Genomic DNA, 25,530 nt, shown 5'->3' on the forward strand with positions numbered 1-25,530 from the left:
CACACAACATGCGCAAACGTTGTCCATTTAAAATTGTAGGGAGGATTTAGCGGTGAGCTAAATACCAATCAGAAAGCTCAAAATACAAAGCAGAACCAGTGAGAAAACCAATGAGAATGAAGTAGGCGGGGGATTCAAGGCTCTTCTGCGAAAGTTATTTGAAAAGCATTTGTCATTTTGGCTCGAATCTAACGGTATGTTTCTATTCACCACTATTTCGACTGAGCCAAGATGGCGACTCGAGCGCGTTGGTGTCCAGCTTCGTCCTATTTATAATACAGTAGCAAATCTAGTTTAGCTACTGATCAAATCTTACAGGTTCAACCACTGCAATCTTACAAAAACAACATGCGTAAACGTATATGCAGCCGATATTATGAAAATAAAACGTAGAGATCTACTAGAAGCAGGGCACCTAAAAGACAAATGATTGGTTTCTCAAACAAAAAAACAAACAAAAACAAACAAAAACAAACAGTAGGCGGCTCTGTGAATGGCTTTTCGCCAACAGGGGCTACGTACTTAAAGTCTGACATTTTGGCTCGAAAGCAACAGAATTTTTCCATTCGGTTCTCTTCAGCTAAGAGCCAACATGGCGACATAGCTGCGTCAGATTCTAACCTTTTCCCATTGGTCAGTAGGCGGGGCCAGAGCCAGCTGATCGCTTTTTCTTAACGCTGGAGTTGGTTTCTCTTAGCTCGGAGGGAGCTGCCTTGCAGAGATTGGGGGACTCCGCTGTTTTTTTTTTTTAAATTGTTTGTTTTCCACATCTTGCTTCTGAACATCCAAGAAGTTTAATCAATGCAACAACCGTTTAGGGTAGCCTGTAGTTTTTCATTTTACGCTCATATGTCATTTGTAATTAAGTTTGACGTTTTTCAATTTCTTCTAATTTCAAAACATCTGCATGAAAAGTTTCATGGAAAAGGAAAACGTTTTGGTTAAGTCGACGTGATAGCGAGCATCCCGTCGATATGTTGTTTTTACTAGAAAACCAGGTCAGTGTCAGTGTTTGGACGGACTCATCCTCCTCCTCCTCCTCATCATCATCCTCCACCGAACTGATCCATGCTGCGGTTCCGCCGTCCGTGCAGCTCGGTCTCACGGTTCTCTACACGGTTTTGTATTCGCTGCTCTTCGTGTTTGTTTACCTGCAGCTCTGGTTGATTCTGCACTACGGACACAAGCGCTTCAGCTACCAGAGTGTTTTTCTCTTTCTGTGTTTGCTCTGGTCGGCACTGAGGACGACTCTCTTCTCTTTCTACTTTAAAAATGTTGTTCAAGCCAACCAGCTTCAGCCTTTGCCGTTCTGGCTCCTGTATTGTTTTCCAGTCTGCCTCCAGTTCTTCACCCTGTGTCTGCTCAACCTGTATTTTGCTCAGGTAAGTCCCACTTTGCTGTTTCCCCAATTTGTTTTTGTTTTACAATGTATTACATAACATCAAAACACGTGTTTATGGTGGCTAACATGAATCCTGTTGCTGTTAGATTGCCATTTCCATGCAGCTCACATCTAATTGGGTCCCTCCCACCAAATGTGTTTACTTCACGTGACTGACTCGAAACTTCGTGGTGTTATTGCGATTAAAAGCATCGTCATACTGTCATACAGTCAAACTATGTTGTTTAAGACATTTAGAGACATTCATTATGTTTATGATACTGGGACAAGAGCACAACTGGAGGTCATCAGTTTCTGTTCAAGCTCCTCTGCTTGTCTGAATGAGGTCTATTATTGCCACTCTTGGTCCATCCTTCCACGCTTTGTAAAGTTTTGGCCGTCTGTGAACGCAGAACCTCAACATGCAGGGGATGAAATATTGTTCATCTCCTCTCCAAAACTTTATGCACTGGAGAACAGCACAACACGGCCTTTTTAAGAGACATTATTTTTTATAATAATGCTCTTTGTTTATATAATGCTCAAGGTGCCCTTGAGCAAGGCATCGAACCCCCAACTGCTCCCCGGGCGCCGCAGCATAAATGGCTGCCCACTGCTCTGGGTGTGTGCTCACAGTGTGTGTGTGTGTGTGTTCACTGCTCTGTGGGTGTGCATTTCGGATAGGTTTAATGCAGAGCACAAATTCTGAGTATGGGTCACCATACTTGGCTGAATGTCACTTCACTTCACTTATTCTTGTTCCAAACTCAACAAATTTGTGCTTTGCCCTTTCTGTTCTGTTCGACATCACACTGGCTCTGATATTAATGTTACCTTGATTATTTTATTTCTCCCGTAGTCAGCACATAAGCCCTGGCACAATCAAACCTGACTGACAGGCCCTGCAGTCCTGTTAGATTTATTGACAGCTTTGTTTTATGCAACCACCATTTATGCCTGTCTGCAGCCTTTCCCCTTACACCCACATTAAATTGCAGAGGGTTGCTTGAGAGAGCTGGCCTTTGTTTGTGCATATTCCTCCGTAGCTATTTGAGATGTGGGCATCGTACTGACACTGCCTGAACAGCAAGAGTTGGCATTTGAAGGTGCGAGCCAATCAGAGCACCTGCTGCAAGAGCATTACGTCACCCTGCTCAATCCTGTACTATTCCAGGCACAACAAAAGGGGTGTGCAGCATTCTGTTCCGAGAGCAGCCACCACACAGACAAAGACGCTGAGCACCCCGACTCTCCGAAATGTCAGCCGAAAACAAAATCACATCGGTGGGGTACCGTACCCCTATGGGTCATTTATGTGGCTGAGAACGCTGTGTTGTATTATAGTGCTCCGTCCACTCAGTAATGAGCCAATGACCACTATTTCAAGTCAGCTGTTTGGCCCACATTCATTTTCCTTGGTAACTGGATGTAGCGATTGATCCTTCATGCTAGTTGCTGCAGAAACGGGTTAGCTGTGTAATATATCTGGTTCATTTCTAGTTTAAAAGGGAAATGCAGCATTATGTAAAATGTATATCTCTACTGAAAAAAGCACACACAAATAGACTTAAATTATATATAAAATACATTTAAAATAATAAGTATATATGTAATTATCCATATTTTCATAGAATGTAATAATTATTAAAATATACAATTTTAATCGTTTATGTAATAAGGAACTTATGCATAAATGTATATTAATATTATAAATAAATATAAATACTTATAATAAATGTATATATAAAAATGTTATATATATATATATATATATATATATATATATATATATATATATATATATATATATATATATAATGTATATATGTGTGTGTGTGTGTTGTTGTCCTTTTTCAATCATCAAATGTAAAAACATCTGTGATGGAACTCACATTATCTGTTGTTTTTATAGCCAGAATAAAGAGAAAATCCAGGCTCTTTAGTGAACTGAAATTGCAACACTGTAAATAATGCTTTTTATTCCTTACAAGTGTTCAGTCGCATTTCACAGTTTTCATATATGTTCTTCCACTGTCTTGAGGTGGCCGCTAAGTGATGATCAATTAATTTTTCAAATTACACTTTCAGCAACTCTTGTTTGTGAAGGAGACACATAATAAGGTGTACTGTTAATGCCATCTGTTTTTACATGAAGCAGAAAGTCCCCCGTGAATCACACGTATGATTTCTGCATGTTGGTGTGAATGTGATGCGTCACATGACCTCATCAGCAAAGAAAAGAGATGGGCCATTTTTTTGCTGTTAATGTAGTTGGTGGCACATTGTCTGCAGTTTTAGGTGCCGTCTGGATGTTATTTATAACTATTGTACACACATACATATATATACAGTCGTGGCCAAAAGTTTTGAGAATTTCATAAATATTGGAAAAGTTGCTGCTTAAGTTTTTATAATAGCAATTTGCATATACTCCAGAATGTTATGAAGAGTGATCAGATGAATTGCATAGTCCTTCTTTGCCATGAAAATTAACTTAATCCCAAAAAAAACCTTTCCACTGCATTTCATGGCTGTCATTAAAGGACCTGCTGAGATCATTTCAGTAATCGTCTTGTTAACTCAGGTGAGAATGTTGACGAGCACAAGGCTGGAGATCATTATGTAAGGCTGATTGGGTTAGAATGGCAGACTTGACATGTTAAAAGGAGGGTGATGCTTGAAATCATTGTTCTTCCATTGTTAACCATGGTGACCTGCAAAGAAACGCGTGCAGCCATCATTGCGTTGCATAAAAATGGCTTCACAGGCAAGGATATTGTGGCTACTAAGATTGCACCTAAATCAACCTAAATCATTTATAGGATCATCAAGAACTTCAAGGAAAGAGGTTCAATTCTTGTAAAGAAGGCTTCAGGGCGTCCAAGAAAGTCCAACAAGCGCCAGGATCGTCTCATAAAGAGGATTCAGCTGCGGGATCGGAGTGCCACCAGTGCAGAGCTTGCTCAGGAATGGCAGCAGGCAGGTGTGAGCGCATCTGCACGCACAGTGAGGCGAAGACTTTTGGAAGATGGCCTGGTGTCAAGAAGGGCACAAAGAAGCCACTTCTCTCAAAAAAAAACATCAGGGACAGATTGATCTTCTGCAGAAAGTATAGTGAATGGACTGCTGAGGACTGGGGCAAAGTCATATTCTCCGATGAAGCCCCTTTCCGATTGTTTGGGGGCATCTGGAAAAAGGCTTGTCCAGAGAAGAAAAGGTTAGCGCTACCATCAGTCCTGTGTCATGCCAACAGTAAAGCATCCTGACACCATTCATGTGTGGGGTTGCTTCTCATCCAAGGGAATGGCCTGGAAACTCCCCAGATCTTAATCCCATTGAGAACTTGTGGTCAATCCTCAAGAGGCGGGTGGACAAACAAAAACCCACTAATTCTGACAAACTCCAAGAAGTGATTATGAAAGAATGGGTTGCTATCAGTCAGGATTTGGCCCAGAAGTTGATTGAGAGCATGCCCAGTCGAATTGCAGAGGTCCTGAAAAAGAAGGGCCAACACTGCAAATACTGACTCTTTGCATAAATGTCATGTAATTGTCGAAAAAAGCCTTTGAAACGTATGAAGTGCTTGTAATTCTATTTCAGTACATCACAGAACCAACTGAAACAAAGATCTAAAAGCAGTTTAGCAGCAAACTTTTTGAAAACTAATATTTATGTAATTCTCAAAACTTTTGGCCACGACTGTGTGTGTGTGTGTATATATATATATATATATATATATATATATATATATATATATATATATATATATATTAGTGCTGTCAATCAATTAAAAACTTTAACTAGATTAATCACACATTTTTTCTGTGATTAATCGCAATAAAAAAAGAAATGTTTTTGTACGTTTTTAATATATTTTTTAATGTAATAATTTCACAGTTAAATTTAAATACTTGTTTAAATGGCATCTTTTTATGAATGAAGGCCAGTATTACTGATATTAATACAGCTACTGATTTTTTTTTTTTTTACATTTATTATTAGGCTTCAAAAATATAACAGTTTTTAATTTAAGTAAACTTAAAACAATGCTAACATAAACCCATAATAAATGTCATGTTTACTCCTGCCCTTCCTGTCTTAACAGTTATAATATACAGAAATATACAGAAATTTAATAAAGTTATCAAAGTTATATGCAGTCTGCACTGCATAAACTATAAATTAAATAGTTAATCCTTATTAAAGCTACAAAAGTTATTTAGTCAAGAGCAGCGAGTCATTTTCTCTGTTCCCTTTGTTCTTTAACTTTACTGACAGGAAGCTTTATTGGCTGCTGTCCCTTTAAGAGCAAACAGACACGCGGATCTCACCGTTTATATACTGTCTATGGATCTCGCCTCATTCTCTCACAACTCTTTTTGTTCATTTTAGACTTTATATAAATCATTTAAGATTGCTCTTATGAGGATAATCGACAAAACTGGCACTTTGGGATGTTTATTGTTAGTTCAAGCTAGGGCTGCACGATATTGGGAAAAAATGACATTGCGATATTTTATTTTTCTGCGATTATATATTGCGATATTTTTTCTTACAAACAAAAATGGGGTGAGCACACTTACATTCTCATTTCGTGTTGTTTGAAAACGGCTCGCTCTCTCTCGGTCTCTCTCTCTCTCTCTCTCTCTCTCTCAATTCAATTCATATTGCTTTATTGGCATGACATACAAAGGTACATATTGCCAAAGCATTGTACATAGCAGAATAGAAACAAACAAAACAAAAATACATATATATTCATAAGAAAAAAAAATTACATGCAAAATAAATCCATATACATTTCTATAAACATTGATGGTACTTCTAATGTACTCTCTGTCTGTCTCTCTCTCTCTCGCGCGCGCGCGCTCTCTCTCCCTGTCTCTCGCACGCGCGCTCTCTCTCTGTCTCTCTCGCGCGCTCTGTCTCTCTCGCGCTCTCTGTCTCTCGCGCGCTCTCTCTGTCTCTCTCGCGCTCCCTCTCTCTCTGCCCTGTTAAACTTGCATGTGGTTTTCAGTCCTGTCAATTATAAACTTTCACTCTATGATGGTTAAGCTGTGCAATTAATCCGCGAATCACACTGTCAAGGGCAGGGGAGTAGCTGGCCCGTACAGTTAATGAATAAACGGATCAACTACGACAGCCTACATCGCACATCCTGCGATGTGACTATCGTGGATTCGTACATCGCGATATCGATGCTTAAACGACACATCGTGCAGCCCTAGTTCAAGCGCTTAAGAGAACTGGATTCTGGCGCCCTGTCTATGCATTGTGTGTGTGTGTGTGTGTGTGTGTACCTGTGTATGTGTCACATAAGGGCATTCACAGACAGCGCATTCTCTTTTGTCTTGCCGCGCTTGAAATGTTTAAAAGCATTTAAATGAATAAGAGCGTGATCATATAATGTAAAGCTAGCCAACGGATGGCAGAAAATACGGATGCTGCGTTAATTGCGTTAAATATTTTGACACGTTAAACCAGACAAAAATTAATCGCATGCGTTAACGCGTTAACGTTGACAGCACTAATATATATATATATGTATATATATGTATATATATATATATATATATATATATATATATATATATATATATATATATATATATATATATATATATATATATAAGTTTCAGGTTCAAAACTGATTTAGAGAAAGCAAAAATGTTTTAACATTTTAAGTTTGTTTATTTAATCAAATGTTCTCTATTATTTAATATAGTTGAATGACATGTCCTTGATGTTGCAAATGTCAGGCCTAACTGACCATATAAGTTGCTGGGCATGATATTTCTTCCAATTTTACACGTCAAACCACGGATTCATGGCTTGTTTCTGCAGTCGTATCAGCCGGGAGAGTCTTATTAATTTAGTTTGCTGAGGAATCTTTATAATGGTTAGACAAATGGAGGCGTCACCCCCACGCAGTTCTATTACAGCTCACTGGAATGTTGTTTTCTTATTCCACACTCACCCTCTTTGTCCTTGTAAACCATCCATAGATATGCAAGTGTGGTGTAGATCATTATGACATGTTCTTCACTGCCATGTGCACTCCTCCAGTGCTTTTGTTAACTCATATTTGAGGCTAGGTCACATGATAGGGATCAGTGGCAGAATTGTGCCTCCTAATTTGTTTAACAAACTTAGGCACCTGTTTGAGATGTTCATTAGCTGGTCCTGACTATAATGAATCCCAGTTTGATCTTTGACAGCTGACTTGGAGAAGTTTGTTTTGGGCTAATGATTTGAGCAGTAGTGCTGTTGTGTCAGGAGAGGTTTGGGACGGCTGTTGTTAATCTGTAACTAGGCCACCGTTTCTTTGGCAGGGATCTCTAGGTACTGTAGACCTGCTTGTCATGTAAAGGAAAGAAGTGGGTAACGAGGACAGTCCACAAGAGCATTGAAGGAAAACAGCCGTTTAATCCTCCTGCTTCCTAAATTAGCCGCTTGTTTGTTTCTGGTAAACACAGTTGTTGTTTCTTAACATAAGTGGGCTGAATTTGGTTTGTATACTATGTCACTATCTTAAAGGGCCATGTTGTGCTCCCCCTTTGATTGTTTTTTTTTTTTTGCAGTGTTTTTCCCTGATGCCCACTAGTTAGTCATAGTGTCTCGTACCTAAAATAGTTACCTTTTTTTTTTTTTTACATGACCATTTACCACCCTCATTCTCCTTAAGGACAAAACAGACTTTTTTTTTGCTACTGTACCTCTAAGACAATCTAAATAATGCATTATTATTTACATTAATGTATTTAGATGTAAAAAATATATAGGTTATGAATGGCTAACCAATGAATGTATAAGGGAAGGTTTTTATATATATATATATATATATATATATATATATATATATATATAATCAAGAAACATTGTGAAACGACAATTTAAAATAACAGATTTCTATTTAAAAAAAAATTTAATGTAATTTTTTATTATTATTAAAATGTAGTTTAGTGTCACATGATCCTTCAGAAATAATTCTTATAAGCTGATTTGGACATAACATTTTGTATTATGATTGTACTGCTTAATATTTTTTGTTAAAACTGTAATGCAGTTTTTTTTTAGGTTTCTTTGAATAAAAAAAAAAAAACAATTTATTTGAAATTATCTTTTTGTAACAACGTAAAATAGTTTACTGTCACTTTTGGTTAATTTCATGCATACTTTCTGAAAATAAAAAAGTCCTACCCCAAATAGGGTCTACTAAATTAATAAAAAAAAAAATAAAAAAAAAGGAAATTACATTTAGGAGTATATTAATATATAAAATTTGACCCTGGACCAATGATTTTTGATTTTGTGTGGTATTAAGTGTGTTGTTTATCTAGTGGCTTTTTATTTGTTATTTGCTGTGTGTTGATAAAGCTAGCATGACATCATGTGAAAGCATAACCCTTATGATTTCAGTTTGCACAGCATGTTTATTCACACTTTTCTTAACGTTTCTCTTCAGTTGCCTGTTCACATTCCTGTGGAGGTTTGTGTTTGCTGGCTACAGATGTTATACAAGCATTTGTGTCATGGACATGTAAAGTATGACTCATTTGGCTTGGGCTTTGTGTAGAAAAAGCTCCAAACTCACATGATTTCTGCTCCCCAAACATACACTTAATGCAAGCTAATCAGAATCAAACAGATAGTGGGAATGATTGACCCAAGGGATGCTAAACACATTTCTTTAAGACTGTTGACAAAAACTATAGAGTGTTGTTGTTTTTTTAACTGGACTTAAGAGTTGTGGTCATAAAATAGGCCAGTGTTTTGGTGCTGTTTTCATTGTGGAATTGGGTGTGAGTTGGTAAAGCCTGCAGTTTGGGCCCGAAGTTGGCATACTTTGACCTGAAAACTGTTCATCAATAATGTTTTTCAATGTTTTAATGTTTTCCTGTTGTCCTGTGTAGCTTGACGTGTGAATGTTAGCATAGTTTGCTTCCACTTAAAGGCTAAGGCCGGTGACGCACTGGATGCGTGGCGTAAGCGTCTCAGCTGCGTTGCGTGTCGATTTTAATTCGGCTCCCATGTTCACAGGTTAGAGCTTGCAGACTGCCTGCGTTAGACGCGCGTCTCAGGGCGTGCATGCTAGAAATAGAACCGACGCCTATTTTTCACGCGACACGCAAGCGTGTTGGAAGCGTTTCCAGGCAAAATAGAATAGGAAAATATGTTTATATGTCATTTTGTACACAAATACATTTTAATTAATGACATTTTGATGTTTGAAAGTCTATAGGTTGACATAAATTCAGATATAAATATAATTTAAAAAATAAATAAATAATTATCGATTTTCAAATATTGCACCTGTCAAACATAGTCTATTTTGCCGTCAATACTGTTGACGGTGTCCTTTATCAGTAGGCTTTATATTTATGCTCAACATGAAGTATAGATATTGTTGTGGTGAAGACAAAAGCCTGGTTTGTTTTTCATCTATTTCCTCACTTACTATCTTGTAATTTCATCTCTTTGTCAATTTTGCCTTTTTATCTCATAACAGTGACCTAGTATCTCATAATATCGTCTTTGTCAACTTTGCATTATCTCATAGTTATGATTTAGTATCTCATAATTTCATCTCATTTTTATTAATTTCGATGTGTCATAATAACAGTAGTCAACATTTGGAGTGGATCAAAAAGTTCATCTAAGTTGTCCTAAGAAAAGAACGGGTATTGTTTTGGTTTTAGGACAGATGAATGGTTTTGAACCACTTCAAATGTTGACCACTGTATATAATTTATATATTATCTCTTAGTTTTTACTCTGTTTCTGTCAATTTCGTTTTTTAAAAATCTCATAACAATGACTTGGCATTTCATAGTTTAATTTTTTTTTTGTATTTTGACTTTTCATGTCATAATTGTGACTTAGTATCTCATGTTTTTCACCTTTTTGTCAATTTAGCCTTTTTATTTCATAACGCTTTTATTTCATAATCTCATAATTTTATCTTCTTTTTAGTTTTTATGTCATAAATATGATTTACCAAAGAAATTAGACATTAATGTTGAGAGCAGAACATGAACTTATTAAATGTCTCAAATGAAGCTTTTGAATATCTGTATGCTGCTAGTTATTTTTTAAAGTACACCATGTTGCAGCATAGAAACCCACTATTTCCTTGAATGATTAAAACTTAACCGGCCTGACTCTCAGAAATTGTTGAACTGTATGGAATAGTTTGGTTAGCTCCTAACCATCTCGACAAGTCTTCCTGAGTTTGTTGGCCTATTTACTGTTTGGCCTTCTTTGACTTCACACAGGATGTGGAACCACCATCTCTTAGATGTGTTAAGTGAGGGCTTTCAATAACAATCTTCTACAAAACCAAGTATTAAACAGAACAGAGGGAAGTGTTCCAGTTTTGTTTCCCAGTGTAGGTAGATGAATCATTGGTTTTGGACCTCCTCAGGGCCTTCTTGACATGAGGCACTGAAGGGGAAAGTGTGTGTTTGCTGGGTTGTGTTCTGATTATTAAGGAGGAAAACAGGAAATGAAGAGTTCAACCATGTAAACATGTCAGAAGGCCTCAGTGTCCATTCAGATGAAAGCTTTCATTCTCTTTGGTTTGGTAAATCGGTCATATGCACTGAGCAGTTGCATGTGATCTGCTGTCAGGATAAGCAAGAGCTGTGTCTCTGGTTTTTTACAGATTCTTATGGACTGAGATTGATATTTGGATTCTGTAAAGAAAAGTAATCTTTTTTGTTTTTTTATATTCATGTTCTTCGCTGTTTACAATCTTTGAAATCAATACATGTTTGTGTTTTGTTTTTCTCTCAAAAATAAACAAAGACATAAATGTATAAAATGAAAAAGATTAATAGTATTGATAAAACAAGCTATTAGTTTAGGTTAATTTTATGTTATATAATAGTTTATTGTCTTAAAGCCTCATATGAAAACAACAGATTTGTAGCTGTATTACGTTTTATTAAAAGTCATTAGACACTGAAGTGGACTGTAATCACATCAAGAAAAGTTTATTTAATCGTGGAATAAAAGATCGTGCATGAATTTTCACTAACACTTCACACCATCAGTAAAAGAGGAAGAAGCTTAGTCTTACAAAATCTCATGACACTGTACCGCAGCATTTTGCACTTTCAAAAGCATGACTCAGTGTGATGTAGACGTATCATGGTAAAAATACATTTAAGGAACTGAGACAAATGTCTGCATATGGGTCACAGAAAGGACTTACATATTAGAGTTGTGACGATAGATAATAACATAGTGTATCACTCATAGTCAGAGATATCGCCTTTGGCTGATGTCTTTGACAATAGCAGGACTATTATTATTATTATTATTATTAGGGCCCGAGAACCACTGTGTGAGGACCCTCTTGGGTCAAAATCTGAATCCCAACAGGAAGTCCATTATTTTAAATTTTGTGGCATTTTTGCCATTTTCAGGTGTTGCCTATAGATTTAATAAGATCAAAACCAAATTTGATCAGTGTAAGCATGTTTTTCCACTGTAAAATAGTCCTTTCAAAGATTAAATGACAATAAGATTATATTTGGTCAGTCTAATCTAAAAGGCCTTTACAATATTAAATTGTGGAGATCTTGAGTTTTCGTTAAAGGAGGTGTCTGTGGCGGCCTGACAAATATCAGTGTTTCACCATGAAAAAGAAAGTTGTTGTAACTCAGCCATACAATGTCCATCCTGAGTCCTGGCCTGAACACATCTGTGGTGTGTGTTGGCGCAGTGGATAAGACACATGCCTTTGGTGTGAGAGACCCGGGTTCGAACCCACTGTGTGGCACCAATGTGTCCCTGAGCAACCCCCTAGTTGCTCCAGAGGCGTGCAACCTCTGACATGTATAGCAACTGTAAGTCGCTTTGGATAAAAGCGTCAGCTAAATGTAAAAATTTAAAAAGAAATGTAAATCTAAAGGCCAGTATTCCATTATAAACATAGTGCCACCTGCTGACAACAGGAAATGACATGTTTTACACTTACTAAAACCTGCAATGTCCAATCTGCCCTAAATTTCTTGTTTAATAAGAGTAGACCGAACTCAGTGATTATGTGCTTTGCTCATTTTCTGTAATTTTAGCTGCTGTTTGAATATCTAATGAAACTTAAGCATTATAATAAGTTACTTACAATGTTTCTATTAAATTGTTATTAAATACAAATTCAGTCATATTAAAAATATTTAAGATATTTAGTTAATAGATTACACTAGGCTGCTTTTAGCCTTACCCTGGAGTTGGTTCACTCTCAGGTTATGAAACCAACCAACCAAGTAAGTAAATAATTAAATAAATTAGCATGATAATATTGTGTATCGGTTAACTCACCGGCTGATGATAGAATGATATTACTATGGAGCACATCACCCAACACTATTACATATCACCCCTCATAGAAGACCCCTCATTTTTTTTTTTTTTTTTTTTTGGGTCCTTTTCTTTGATTGGCTGAAAGTAGCTGGCATGTTTGTGTGAGCATAGTGCTTATAAAAGTCACAAGTTTACATTTTATCCCAATCAAAACATGCCTGTCATTGCCCAGAATACAGGCCTGTCCTTATTTATTTGCTCTCTCACTTTCCCGTTTGCATTTTGCAAATGCAATTTCTTTTTTAATAAATAATTGAATAAAATATTGTTACATTGAAAATTGAACTTACACATTTCCAGAATATCCCTTTTAACCACTTCTAACACCCTTGCATTCTGGCATTGTTTGTGACTTTTGTACTAATGTTTTCAGAGAATGTAAAAATCTAGTTTTTAGTTAGTTTTTCTTTTCATATCTGACCTGTGTTGAATGTGGAGCGTGGTGACCTTGTTTTGGCTCGTAAGAGGTAGGGAGCGGAGAGCAGATAGATAGGAGCTTTTAATGCTGCCTTCTCTCGGTGAAAGCACAGAGCTCGGGGCCACATTGGTCCCTTGAGTGTGTTACTCTCTCGTGAGATGACAAACGCGAGGTGCAGTCTGCTGTGTTTATTTTTGGAGACTTTCTTCTGTTTAACTCTGAATCATGCTGTGCCATGTCCCGGTGGAGTCAGCGGTGCGTCTGCTGACAGGAAGACACATGAGGATGGCACACATGAACACGCACGATTCACAACAAAACACAAGTATCAACTAATGTACCTATTTATCTCTGTGTGGTTTCTATAAATAAGCTGTGTTTTGCACTAAGGCCAGTAATAATGTTAAATGAATGGTTTACCCGAAATGATTGTGTGTTATATCAATATGCACATAGGTTTTTGACGTAACTCTTGAAGGTTTTTTTTTTTTTTTTGACCTTCTCATTATGGTTTACAATATTTGAGTGTTTCATTGCATGTCTTCAGCCATGTAACTAGAGAAGAATGGGACTGGGATCCTACATCAGGAATGTAGACATGAAGTGTGAGTTTTCATTGTTGTTTCTTAAATGAAAAATTTAAATTCCCATAATCCCTTGCCTTATTGGCCTTTTTTTTCACTGTTCTGTTCATTACATTCATGGTATTTGTTTTCTGTCACAATTAAAAAAATTGTATTATGGAATTTTTCTTAAGAGATTTTCAGAAAGTAATGTAGATTGTAAATTACAGAAGTGATCAGGGGTGCGTTTCCCAAAAGCATAGTTGCTAACCTGTAAGCAACTTAGTTGGTTGGCAATGGGAAATTGTATTGCAACCAACAAAGTTGCTAACTTAGTTAGCAACTATGCTTTTGGGAAATGAACCCCAGGAGACCAACTTGAGCATAGTCTTTTGAAATGATTTAAAATTAATTGTAAATGTGTTAATAAGATGTTAAATCGTTTTTTATAAGAAACTAGGCTATATTTTAGTATTTCAGGTGCTGACTACACTGTAAAAAGTTTAACTATTATTTACTCAATTTTATTGGTGAAACATTTTTACACTCAAAAAAATTGAGTAAATTTTAAAGCTGTGAAATCAATGAAATATACTGTATGAATTGAGTAAATGCAAGTAAAAAAATTAAGTAAATCTGAGTAACTGCATCTGGTACATTAACAAATAAAATTGAGTAAAAATAATTGAACATTTAAACATTTAAAAACAATATTTATGAGTAATATTAACTCTCTAAACCTTTGTAAAATAATACTCCACACAACCACCAGTATACATGACATGTGCTGTATTGCTGTACTCATTGACAATAAAGGCCAATTTTACACTGTATACAATATTGCCTACATTTAAACTCATTTAACAAACATTTTATGAGTAAAAATTAAATATTTAAAAATTCAGGTAGCCTAATTCAAGTGTAATCAAATCAACCCAATATCCACCGGATCAGCGCTGGTCCTCGTGCCGGAGACGGACTCGCCTCTGCGGGTGAACTTTGAACTTCATACCGCCGTCCTGCGTTTCACTCACAGCCGATAGATACTGCGAGTGACTGACATAACCTGCCAATAAAGAAACAGTGACAGTTCTGAGGACAGTTTATCATCCAAAGGATAATAATTATATTTATTATCATTAGGAATGAAGTCATGTGTTTATGCAAAGCGTTTCAATCATGCAAAAAGACAGGCGCGACTCTCGTTTAGGTGTCGAATTACGCCTCTGTATGTTGTTTTGCATTAAATATGATTTAAAGCACAGTAAAGATTTTACAGATAAAATAAAACATACACAAACCTGAATTTCACAGAGGAAATGCACCAAATCTGCGATGCTGAGAAGAGAGCTGTTGTCTGGAGACTGGAGAGTTCAAACTGCCCACCAGTGTTGCCAGATTGGATGGACTATTTCCAGCCCAAAAGCTCACCAAAACCCGCCCACTCCAAAAAAAAAAAAAAAAAACCCAAACTTTAACTAACAAAATAATGTGATACAACATGTCAGTCAAAGGTATTAAGAGCCATTTTAACTCCTTAAAACTAAATAACGTTAGATAAATTTCCCATGGATCAAATGGTGGCAAATACATAAAGACAATTACCGAATATGATTAAAATAGGTTATGCAAGCAGTCACCGACAAAACATTTGATTGATTTACAATTGATTTACCGATACCCTCGAAAAAACATATGCATAATTTTCAATGTCAACAGTCAGAATTTAAATGCATAAGTGTCCAGTATAAGTGATAGGAAAAAGCAACGTTATTAGGTATTTCACACTTGTTTATGCACACATATAACAGTCAAAACTGTGTTGTCATTATTTTCTAAATACTGTATGAAAATTAACAACAACAACAACAATAATAATCGCCATCCGAATCCATGAGTTTATCACTAAGGTGGTATGTAAATTTATTTTCACAGCGGTCCACATGAAAAACAATACCGCCCTAATAGGGGCTTTAGTCTTTTATGAAGTTCATATTGTAGAACATTACATTTGCACAGTCAAAACTAAGAAGATATACCAATCTGTACTGTTTAAAAGATAAAAGACAAGATCGTTTAGATATAGATTATATATATATAGATTATGTTATAAATTAAATAATTTAACTGTGCTCTATTTTAGGAGTTGCAGTAATATTAGAGTCTTGGGGTCATCTTTCCCTCAACAGGTGTAATTCACGTTTTGAGTGTTAAAACACTCTCCCACTCTTTACCATGTAACATATATTTAGGCATTATGATCACTCATACAGTTCATACATTTAAAATTAGATCCGTTATTGCTCATGAATGATCACGTGTGTCTGTAGATCACTAGTGATTGGCTAAAAGTACGGTCGCGACGTCCACATCAGCATCAGCACCTCTGCACTGCAGTTTATAACAACGTGATGACTGTTCGGATGCAGTATATGCACACTTGAGCTTGTTTGTTAGCCAATTAGCCTATACAATTTATATTTTTGAAAACCGCCAAACTGACCCCAAACCAGCCCAAATTTTGTCCACCCGCCCAAGACAATTTGTACCCGCACGATCAAATTCAAAACCGCCCAATTGGACGGGAAGCCGCCCAATCTGGCAACACTGCTGCCTACGCTCACTGACTCAACCAACCGTCGAGTTGTCGTCACGTCAGAGGGTGGGGGAGGGGTGCAGTGTTTTAATTGAGTAAACTTACTCAAATTTTAAGAGTGTGTTAAATATTAATAATAATATTGATTTGAATTAAGTAATATTTTTGTTTCTTGAAACAGATCAGTTTAATTCAACATTCTCAAATATTTTGATAGAAATTTCACAAATATATTAAGTATATTATAAAGAAATAATTGGTTAGTCAAATACTAAATAATTTTATTGAAAACAACTTAAATATATCTGTACATTTTAGATAAAATGTTGATAAACTGTTGGATTTTTACTCAATTATTTTGGTATGTTTAACTCAAACAATCAAGTACACGATATTCAGAGATTTTATTAAGTTAATAAAGTTAAAAATTTCTGTAATATTTACTAAGCCACAGAATTATTTTTTACAGTGTAGCAGCAGCATCTGTATTGACTAGTTTTGCTTGGTACCGTGGTTTGTTTTTGATAATGTCATGGATTGTCATCACTGAAAAAAACAGTAGGGCTAGACTTTGACTTTTGACTTTAGACTCACTGTAGGGATTTTTCATCTAATTTAATTTTCCAACTTTCATGGGAAACTCAAACAGAAAGCTACAGGTCAGGTGTGTTCCTGTTTTTGCCGATTACTACTGTGGTTTATTGTACGGAGTTTAATTTGACTCAGCCTAAAGAAGGCCCTTGGTGGCCTAGTATGATTACGTTGAAGTCTGCTGGTATGCATGTGTTCATATACTACCAATTAAAAATTTGAGGTTGGTACAATTTTTTAAATGTCTTTGAAATAAATCTCTTATGCTACCAAGGCTACATTTGTTTGAGCAAAAATACAGTAAAAACAAACATGGGTAAATATTATTACAATTTAAAATATCTGTTAAAGGGTTAGTTCACCCAATAATCAAAATTATGTCATTAATAACTCACCGTCATGTGGTTTCAAACCCGTGAGACCTCCATTTATCTTTGGAACACAGTTTAAGATATTTTAGATTTAGTCCGAGAGCTCTCAGTCCCTCCATTGAAACTGTGTGTACGGTATACTGTCCATGTCCAGAAAGGTAAGAAAAACATCATCAAAGTAGTCCATGTGACATCAGAGGGTCAGTTAGAATTTCTTGAAGCATCGAAAATACATTTTGGTCCAAAAATAGCAAAAACTACGACTTTATTCATCATTGTCTTCTCTTCCATGTCTGTTGTGAGAGAGTTCAAAACACAACAGTTTAGTGATGTCCTGTTCGCGAACGAATGTACTAAATCATTCAACTCGTTCACAAACGACATGTGTATCAGTTCAGTCATTTCATTCACAAACGATAAAGGGAGGAAAGGGAGGAACTTCAGTGAACGAGAAATATGAGTCAGTGGATTGTGTGAACGAGAACGATTTGTTCACCTAAAAGATTCGTTCAAAAAGAACGATTCGTTCACGAACGACACATCACTAGCGCTTTGGAAAGAAGGAGAAAGCGGTGCGACTAGCGTTTTCCACGCGATTTTAGGCGCGATATGTGTTTGAAACCCGCGCCAACACAGACTTTATTTTTTATTTTATCCTTACTTCAGCCGCTATGGGTGATCATACCAATAACTTGTAATCTTTATAAGAATATCAGAATCATGCAATGAGCAAGTCTACTCTTTCTCAAGTCTGTACTTTTAGAATCGGCGAATCTGCTGCGGTCGTTCCATCACATCTGCAGCAGAGACCTGAACCAGGAAGTTGGTCACCAGATCACACGGTAACCAGTTAAACCGTTACACCGGAGAGCGCCAGGACGTTTTCCTCTGAGGTGCTCGTGCATCGCAGTTGTGGTGCCGTGGTACACCATATCGGTTTTTCAAAGGGAACAAATGGCCATTTTATTTGGCCTCTGTTTGAAGTATTCCCATACTTTTGATAACAGTGGTCTCTGTTTTTGTGATAGAATGCAACTTTCTCCATTCCCAGTATGCCATTACACGAGATGTAAACAGTGTGACGTGTTGCAGCACTAGTCAATTTAATGCATCTTTTCTGAATAAAAGTATTACTTTCTTTTAAAAAGTAAAAAATATATATTTTGAATGGTAGTTTATATGCTAGGGTGTACTTCACCTACTAATAGATGTTTTGATCAATTTAACAGGTCTTTTAGGAAAGTTTCATTTACTTACAAGTCTTATCTTTTGAATGTTAGTGCATATGCTGAAGTGTACATTACCTGCTAATGGATGTTATTTGTGTGAACTACATGAGGGCCATGGGAGAGTGAAAACGGTCCAAGAACACTTATCAATGATGTTTGTGCAAGCCTCTGTAGTAGCGCTTGCTAGAGTTGCAAAGACCTCAGGTATAACCAATAACATTCATGTTGTTAATTTGTTAACAAGGAGATGTTTCTGTTCAAACAAACTCGGAGATACAGCCTTGTCCCTGGTTATTCTTATCTTTGCTTTAGCACAGGCTAGTGATCACTTGGCCTGTGAGCAGGCTTAAAGTACAGATAGCAGACGTTTCCTGCTGAAAAAAACTTTTTTCTGTACTGATAATACCTCTGCTCAAATAACCAAAAAATCCAAGCTAGAGTTTGTCCCTGGTCATGTTTGTAAGTAATAACAACCTTTCTATGTCCTCTCCCACAGGTGATTTTCAAAGCCAAAGCAAAGTATTCCCCGGAGCTCAACAAGTACAAGTAAGAGATTTTCTTTCCTTGCTGTGAGTGCTGTTAATGAATTAAGTGGTTGCTTAGAGAGAGACTATATGCTCTTTCTTCACATTTTAAGTGCTCTAAACTCTTGCCAGCCCTGAAATCGTGTGCAACTTTAACTCTTTCATTTTTTTTTCTTGGTTCTTGCAGAATAGGCAAACTGTAGCTATGAAACTTTGCTTTCTATACGCTGCATTTATTTAAAGAGATAGTACAACTAAAAATAAAATGATTTAATTTACAATTAACATGTTTTTCTAATCCTGTATGCTTTTTTTTTTAGCAGACTGTTCATGCTGATCTTTTTCATACAGTGAAGGAATACTGAGCCTGTCAAGCTTAAAAATACCAATAAAGCACCATGGAAGTTATAGCAGTATTGTAAAAGGCTGAAATATGAGTTACTTCTTCCCTCACCTGTAACACTCAACTCTGTTTTTCATGTTCAAATATGGCACATCAAGACACATTGCACTGTATTTGACTAGGTATCATATAGCCTCAGAAGATTTGGAACAAGTCTTAACTACTTTTTTTTATGTGGTACTTTTATGTCAATCTTTTTGTGTTTGTGTTTGTTTGTTTCTTTTGGAGTTTGACTGCCCTAGTACTCATTTACTCATCTGAACAGAAATCATACAGCTTTGGAACAACATTAGAGGGAGAATTTTCGGGTGAATTTAAGAGGATTTCAAATTTTTGTTTTGGTTGAAATATCAAAAGACTAAAGAAGTTTGAGCCAACTTATTACAGAGGTGTTAGTTTTTTTTTTTTTTTTTTTTTTTTTTTTTTTTTTTTTTTTTTGGAGCATCAGTCTGTACAAATACGGGCTTAAATACGGGCCTTGATCAGGTTATTAGAGTCTGATGCCGAGTGAAAAGCTTGGAGATTGGAGATCCTGTCTGAGTCAGGATGAGTGGGAGGAGGGCATGAGGTGGAATGGAGGGGGAAGGGGGCAGAGGAGAGGATTGAGACATGTCCCAGACAGAGCTAAGCTACTGCTTGACTGTGCTCATCATCAGTTCATTGTCTTTGAGCTTTTATCTATTATTCAGATTGATAAATTGAGCATGAAGTATTATGGGACAGAGCTTGATTTTCTTCAACAGAAAAAATTATATTATTTAATATAAAATATAGATGTTTAAGTGGTTCACCATATAATTCACTAATGACTCTTTCATTTCATTTATTTATTTATTCTTCTCTAAAATATTTATTCTCTCCACTCTTGATAGGGTGCCCCTGCTTCTAGGATTTCTGCTGGCCAGTGTTTTTTTCCTGGTGGTGAACGTGACGTGTGCCATGCTGGTTCAGGGTGATGCGGATGAGAGTCAGGTGAAGGATGCCGTTCTGGCACGAGTTCTGGTTAACGACAGCCTCTTTGTGCTCTGTGCGATCTCACTTGCCATCTGCATCTTCAAGATCGCTAAAATGTCTTCTGCCAACGTCTACCTGGAGTCAAAGGTAAGTGAATAGGGATCCGGTAGGATTTGGATATTTTTGCATACTGGCTTTCTTCATGTTTCATTGGGATTCAGAACACAACAGTACAGTGGTTTCAGTATTCAGTATTATTTTCAGTGGTTTCAGACAGTGCAATAATAAGTAATTGTTTTGAGTGGTGTTGAAAAAGCACTTTCTCTTCTGTCTAAATGTGGTGATCTTTGTGATTGTGATCCAGGGGACATCAGTATGCCAGGCCACGGCCATTGGGGCGGCAGTTATCCTCCTCTACACATCCAGAGCCTGTTATAACCTGGTTGTGGTGGCTCTATCTCCTGAAGATCGGCCCAGCCCGTTTAATTATGGCTGGTACAATGTATCTGACCAGGTAATTCAACATAACTCTATATATTGTTATTGTTAATTATAAGTATGATTCAGTATTTTTTAAATAGTTTTTGTTTTAAATAATTAATATTTTTATTTAGCAACGATACTTTAAATTGATCAAAAGACAGTATAGACTTGCAAAGATTTAAAAATTTCCAAATGATTTTTATTTGAAATAAATTCTGTTCTTTTCAACTTTCTATTTATCAAAGAATCCTGAAAAAAATCTATACATATAATGGTTTTAAGTAGTAAATATTAAAGGAGTTATGAACTGAATTTTAAAATTATTTTATAATGTTCTCTGAGGTTCATTTATAATGTTAGTGTGATATAACATTAAAAAACCACCATCACTTAAAAATAATAGGCTATTTTCTATCCTGTTTTTGAGTCTGTTTTTATAGGTGGGGCGCATTCAAGACTCGCAAGTAAATGCCTACTGCTGTGATTGGCTAACAGTTTCGCATAATAAAACAGCAGATGGACGCTGCTGTGATGTGCTCTAAAAACAACATGGGTCATTTGGGTTAAAATGTGTAAATACTCTTTTCAAATGCAATATGCAATAGTAGTAAAAACACATTTACGCAAACTTATGTGTTGCAACATTACGGTTAGATCCAAATAGTCAGACTCAGCACTGCATCAGCTTTTACTTTCAGTCTTTCTGAAAAGCCTGCATCATATTGTCTTGTTTACAAATAAATCCTTATTAAAGCAAACAAACAGTGTTTCACTGACGCGATCTGAAGCTCTTTCCTAATTATACCCTGTGTTTACACTGGACATGATCAGCGCAACTCAACCATAAACAACAGAACCCATTATAATCTGCGATTCTGTCTGCGCTGGATGCAGCGAGATATATGAACCCATTATGTATTTATTCTTCTCATTTTCGTAGTTGCTAATTTTTGTCTGCCTTGATTTAGTACTGTATCCTTCAAGAGCTTTGTCTGTTGTGTGTGTGGCAGATTTGAAGAGTAATAATATAGTCTGTGTGATGAATTAGTGGTTATGCCATTTGTTGCATATTTACAAATGCTCTATAAATAGAGATGTTGACGGCTTCATTCATTCAAAATAAAGTACTTCTACATGGATTACGCTGCTTTGTGCAGGGCTCCACAGAAACAATCCATTTGAGGGGATTTAGTCAGATATGGGCTCTATGGGGGAAAGGTCTTTGTTTTGCTATAAATAGCCCGGGCAAGGCTGCTGTGCAGAAAGGATGGCTGGCTGGCTGGCTGCCTGGTGGTGACCTAGTTTGGGTTCACCTCTGAGACGGGCCGACAGGAAGCAGGTTCCCCGGATCGGCCTGCCCCCTTCTCTGACTCAGCTGCGGATTTTTGGGTGGCCGTCTGCTTGCTTATTCTTCATAAAGCTACTTTGTCTCATGTAAAGCTGTTGTGAGGATTTGTTTCTCGCTGTTTTGATGATGCTTTTAATTCTGGGATTGGTTACATACTTTCTTAACCTGCATTGTCTGCATTTTTGCGAGATATTCATTTGCATTGTGTTTTGTGCTTTTGTTTGTTGTAGGCAACTATCTTTGTCTTGTTGCACTATTCAATGTTTCTATAGTAGGGATCATTTTTAGGGGTATTCTCTTCTGTGGCTGCATGATTTGAGGAAAAACTGAAAAGCACCAGGTTAGCTGTGGTTGTTTGTAGAGTTGCACAATTTTTAAACAAACTAAGAAAAATCTATATATTCAAGTATATATATATATATATATATATATATATATATATATATATATATATATATATATGATTTTTTTTTTTAGACTTCTCTTCTGCTCACAAGCCTGTATTTATTTGATCCAAACTACAGCAAAAGCAGTAATATTGTGAAATATTTTTACTAGGGAAGTTGTGGCCTAATGGTTGGAGAGTCTGACTCCCAATCGAAAGGTTGTGAGTTCGAGCCTCGGGCCGGCAGGAATTGTGGGTGGGGGGAGTGCATGTACAGTTCTCTCTCCACCTGCAATACCATGACTTAGGTGCCCTTACCCCCAACTGCTCCCTGGGCGCCGCAGCATAAATGGCTGCCCACTGCTCCGGGTGTGTGTTCACAGTGTGTGTGTGTTATCACTGCTCTGTGTGTGTGCACTTTGGATGGGTTAAAAGCAGAGCACGAATTCTGAGTATGGGTCACCATACTTGGCTGAATGTCACGTCACTTTCACTTTTCACTTTCACTTACTATTTAAAATAACTGCTTTCTATTTGAATATATTTTAAAATGTAATTTATTCCTGTCCTTTCAAAGCTGATTTTTTTTAGCATAATTACTCCATTCTTCAGTGTCACGAGATCATTCTTAATATTCTGATTTGCTGATTTTTGTTATTATTATTATAAAAAAAATTAATCTTTGATTAATAGAAAGATCCAAAGATCACCATTTATCTGAAATAAAAAGCTGTTTTAACATTATACACTATACCATTCAAAAGCTTGGAGTCAGTATATTTTAGGATTTATAGAAATTAATACTTTTATTTAGCAAGGATACTTTAAATTGATCAAAAGTGATGATAAAGATATTTATGTTACAAAAGATTTCTGTTTCAGATAAATGCTGTTCTTCTGAGCTTTCGATTCATCAAAGAATCTTGAAAAAATTCTACTCTGCTGTTTTCAACATTATTACAGTGATATTTCTGTAGTATTTATATAATAGTATTTCTTTATTAATATTTAAAATCTTCTTTTATGCTTACATTTATATTTATTTCAGTTTTTTTATTTTTATTTTTACTGTTATTTCAATAAGTTGCCATGGCAGTATTTCTCATTTTGTGATAACAATAATAGCTCTGGAGTCTACTCTGACTAAGGTGGCCTTTACAGTGAACCGATACATCAATATTCTCAGAAGTGCAAAGTTCTCAATGTTAATTTAGTCTTGTCTTGTGTTTGTATCTCCAGGCGGATGCAGAGAAGATCAATGGCGAAGCCTATGTGGTCTTTGGGATCATCCTGTTCTTCTGGGAGTTGCTGCCCACCAGTCTGGTGGTGTTGTTCTTCAGAGTGCAGCGGCCCAATCAGAACCTGGTGAAAATCTAATCCTGTCTCACTTCTCTAAATCTGTCTATCAATATCACAGCTGGACACTTACTCAATGATGAGAGCCAGCGATCGGCTTTTTAAGCCCCAGCGGAGAGTTGTTTTCCTGTCAGATAGAATTAATTACTCACTGAAAACAACACCCCATGCTGCTGTGTTAGTCACGGTTTTGCCTGTCTGTGTTGATCCAGTCATATGATCTTATTTATATTTTGTATATGTTGTTTCCACAGACACCGGGTGGCATGATCAACAGTCACAGCTTTAGTTCCAGAGCGTATTTCTTTGACAACCCACACCGCTATGATAGTGATGACGATCTGTCTAGAAACACAACTTCCCGAGGGGAAAGATGCAGGTGTGTGTACTTGCATTTTTAAAACAGTGTTTACTCGCAGACTTTTATATAAGAAACTTACATAACCTTACAGAAAAGACTATAGAATACCCAAGACGTGTCACTCATATAGTTTTGAATGGGATAAAATGCAATGCTTAATATGGCCGCTCAATCACAGGAAGCCCCGCCTTCTGAATGAAAGAGCCAATCGCTAATCGGTAAAGTCATCACGTCACTGTTGTTAGAAGTACCGGTTGCTGCTGGACACTGTTGTTGTCATACTTCTTTGGAGATTTCAAATATTACATTTTATTCTGAGCTTAGTGAACAGTTTTGGAGAATTTGATGTTTCCCCATTCAGAGAGGCGTTTCAAAGATGGCCGCTGAGTGACATGACTTTTGTCATGAAAACAACTTTGCTTATAGTTAAATATTTTTGAAGTTTTTAAAGGAATAGATCATTTAAAAATGATTTGCCTTTGTCTTTCCAAACTTGTATGACATTTTTCTACAGATAAAAACAAGGATGTTTTTTGTGAACTATCCCTTTAAATAGCATGATTGATACATAAGTTAATTATATCTCTTAAGTCTTAAGGTTCTGTTTTCCAGCAGTATCTTTTCGTCCACACCGCAGACGGGCCCAGGTTGGTATGGCTCGATCCAGAGGAACAGCAGCCTAACAGCGATCCCTCACCTGCTAAACGGACCCCAAACATCAACAGCCCCTCTTCTCTTTGCCTACGGCAATATTCAGACCAACCAACACCACAATTACTACTCCACCCCCCAGAACTACTACTCAAGCTCCCAGACACACTACTCCACCCCTCAGAACTAATGCAGATGCTTCAAGTGGATTGATCTAGTCTGAGATGTGACTCAGCCAGGACATCATTGAGCAATGCTTTATGGTCGTCTTGGCCCTCAGTCAGTTCATCTGCCCACTTTTAAACGGAAAGAAATTAATGGGACCATACAAAGGTGATGGGGGAAGGTTTGTTTGGACCAAATGGACCAGCTTTTCCAATGTTCTCATTTCTAAAAACCATCCGTCCCATCACCCAAAATTGGCACAATGAGCTCCTAAGAGCCTTCAGCACATGGACTCCCCTGTGAGTTGGGATGTGCTTTTTGCACTTATTGTGGGCCTGTGTGATATATTTAGATCAGTTGGAATAGTTGTAGGCCAGAATG

The 25,530-nt window shown here is 36.7% G+C and overlaps 1 protein-coding gene across 2 annotated transcripts; it reads left to right on the forward strand.

The window, feature by feature from the left end:
* The first annotated feature begins 530 nt into the window (after window positions 1-530).
* On the forward strand, window positions 531-25,381 carry LOC132111397 (G protein-coupled receptor 137Ba-like). Of its 2 annotated transcripts, none has more exons than XM_059518661.1 (7): window positions 531-1,382; window positions 19,016-19,065; window positions 20,319-20,547; window positions 20,765-20,914; window positions 23,856-23,981; window positions 24,227-24,351; window positions 24,949-25,381. In XM_059518661.1, exons 1-7 carry the CDS (start codon window positions 975-977, stop codon window positions 25,172-25,174), a joined length of 1,314 nt encoding a protein of 437 aa, XP_059374644.1. In that variant the 5' UTR covers window positions 531-974; the 3' UTR covers window positions 25,175-25,381. The 2 variants fall into 2 exon arrangements, with proteins under 2 accessions (XP_059374644.1, XP_059374642.1); XM_059518659.1 differs by having other exon boundaries at window positions 533-1,382; window positions 24,946-25,381.
* Window positions 25,382-25,530: the final 149 nt, after the last annotated feature.

The sequence above is a fragment of the Carassius carassius genome, chromosome 31 (genome assembly GCF_963082965.1).
Source record: "Carassius carassius chromosome 31, fCarCar2.1, whole genome shotgun sequence".
Taxonomy (NCBI): Eukaryota; Metazoa; Chordata; class Actinopteri; order Cypriniformes; family Cyprinidae; genus Carassius; species Carassius carassius.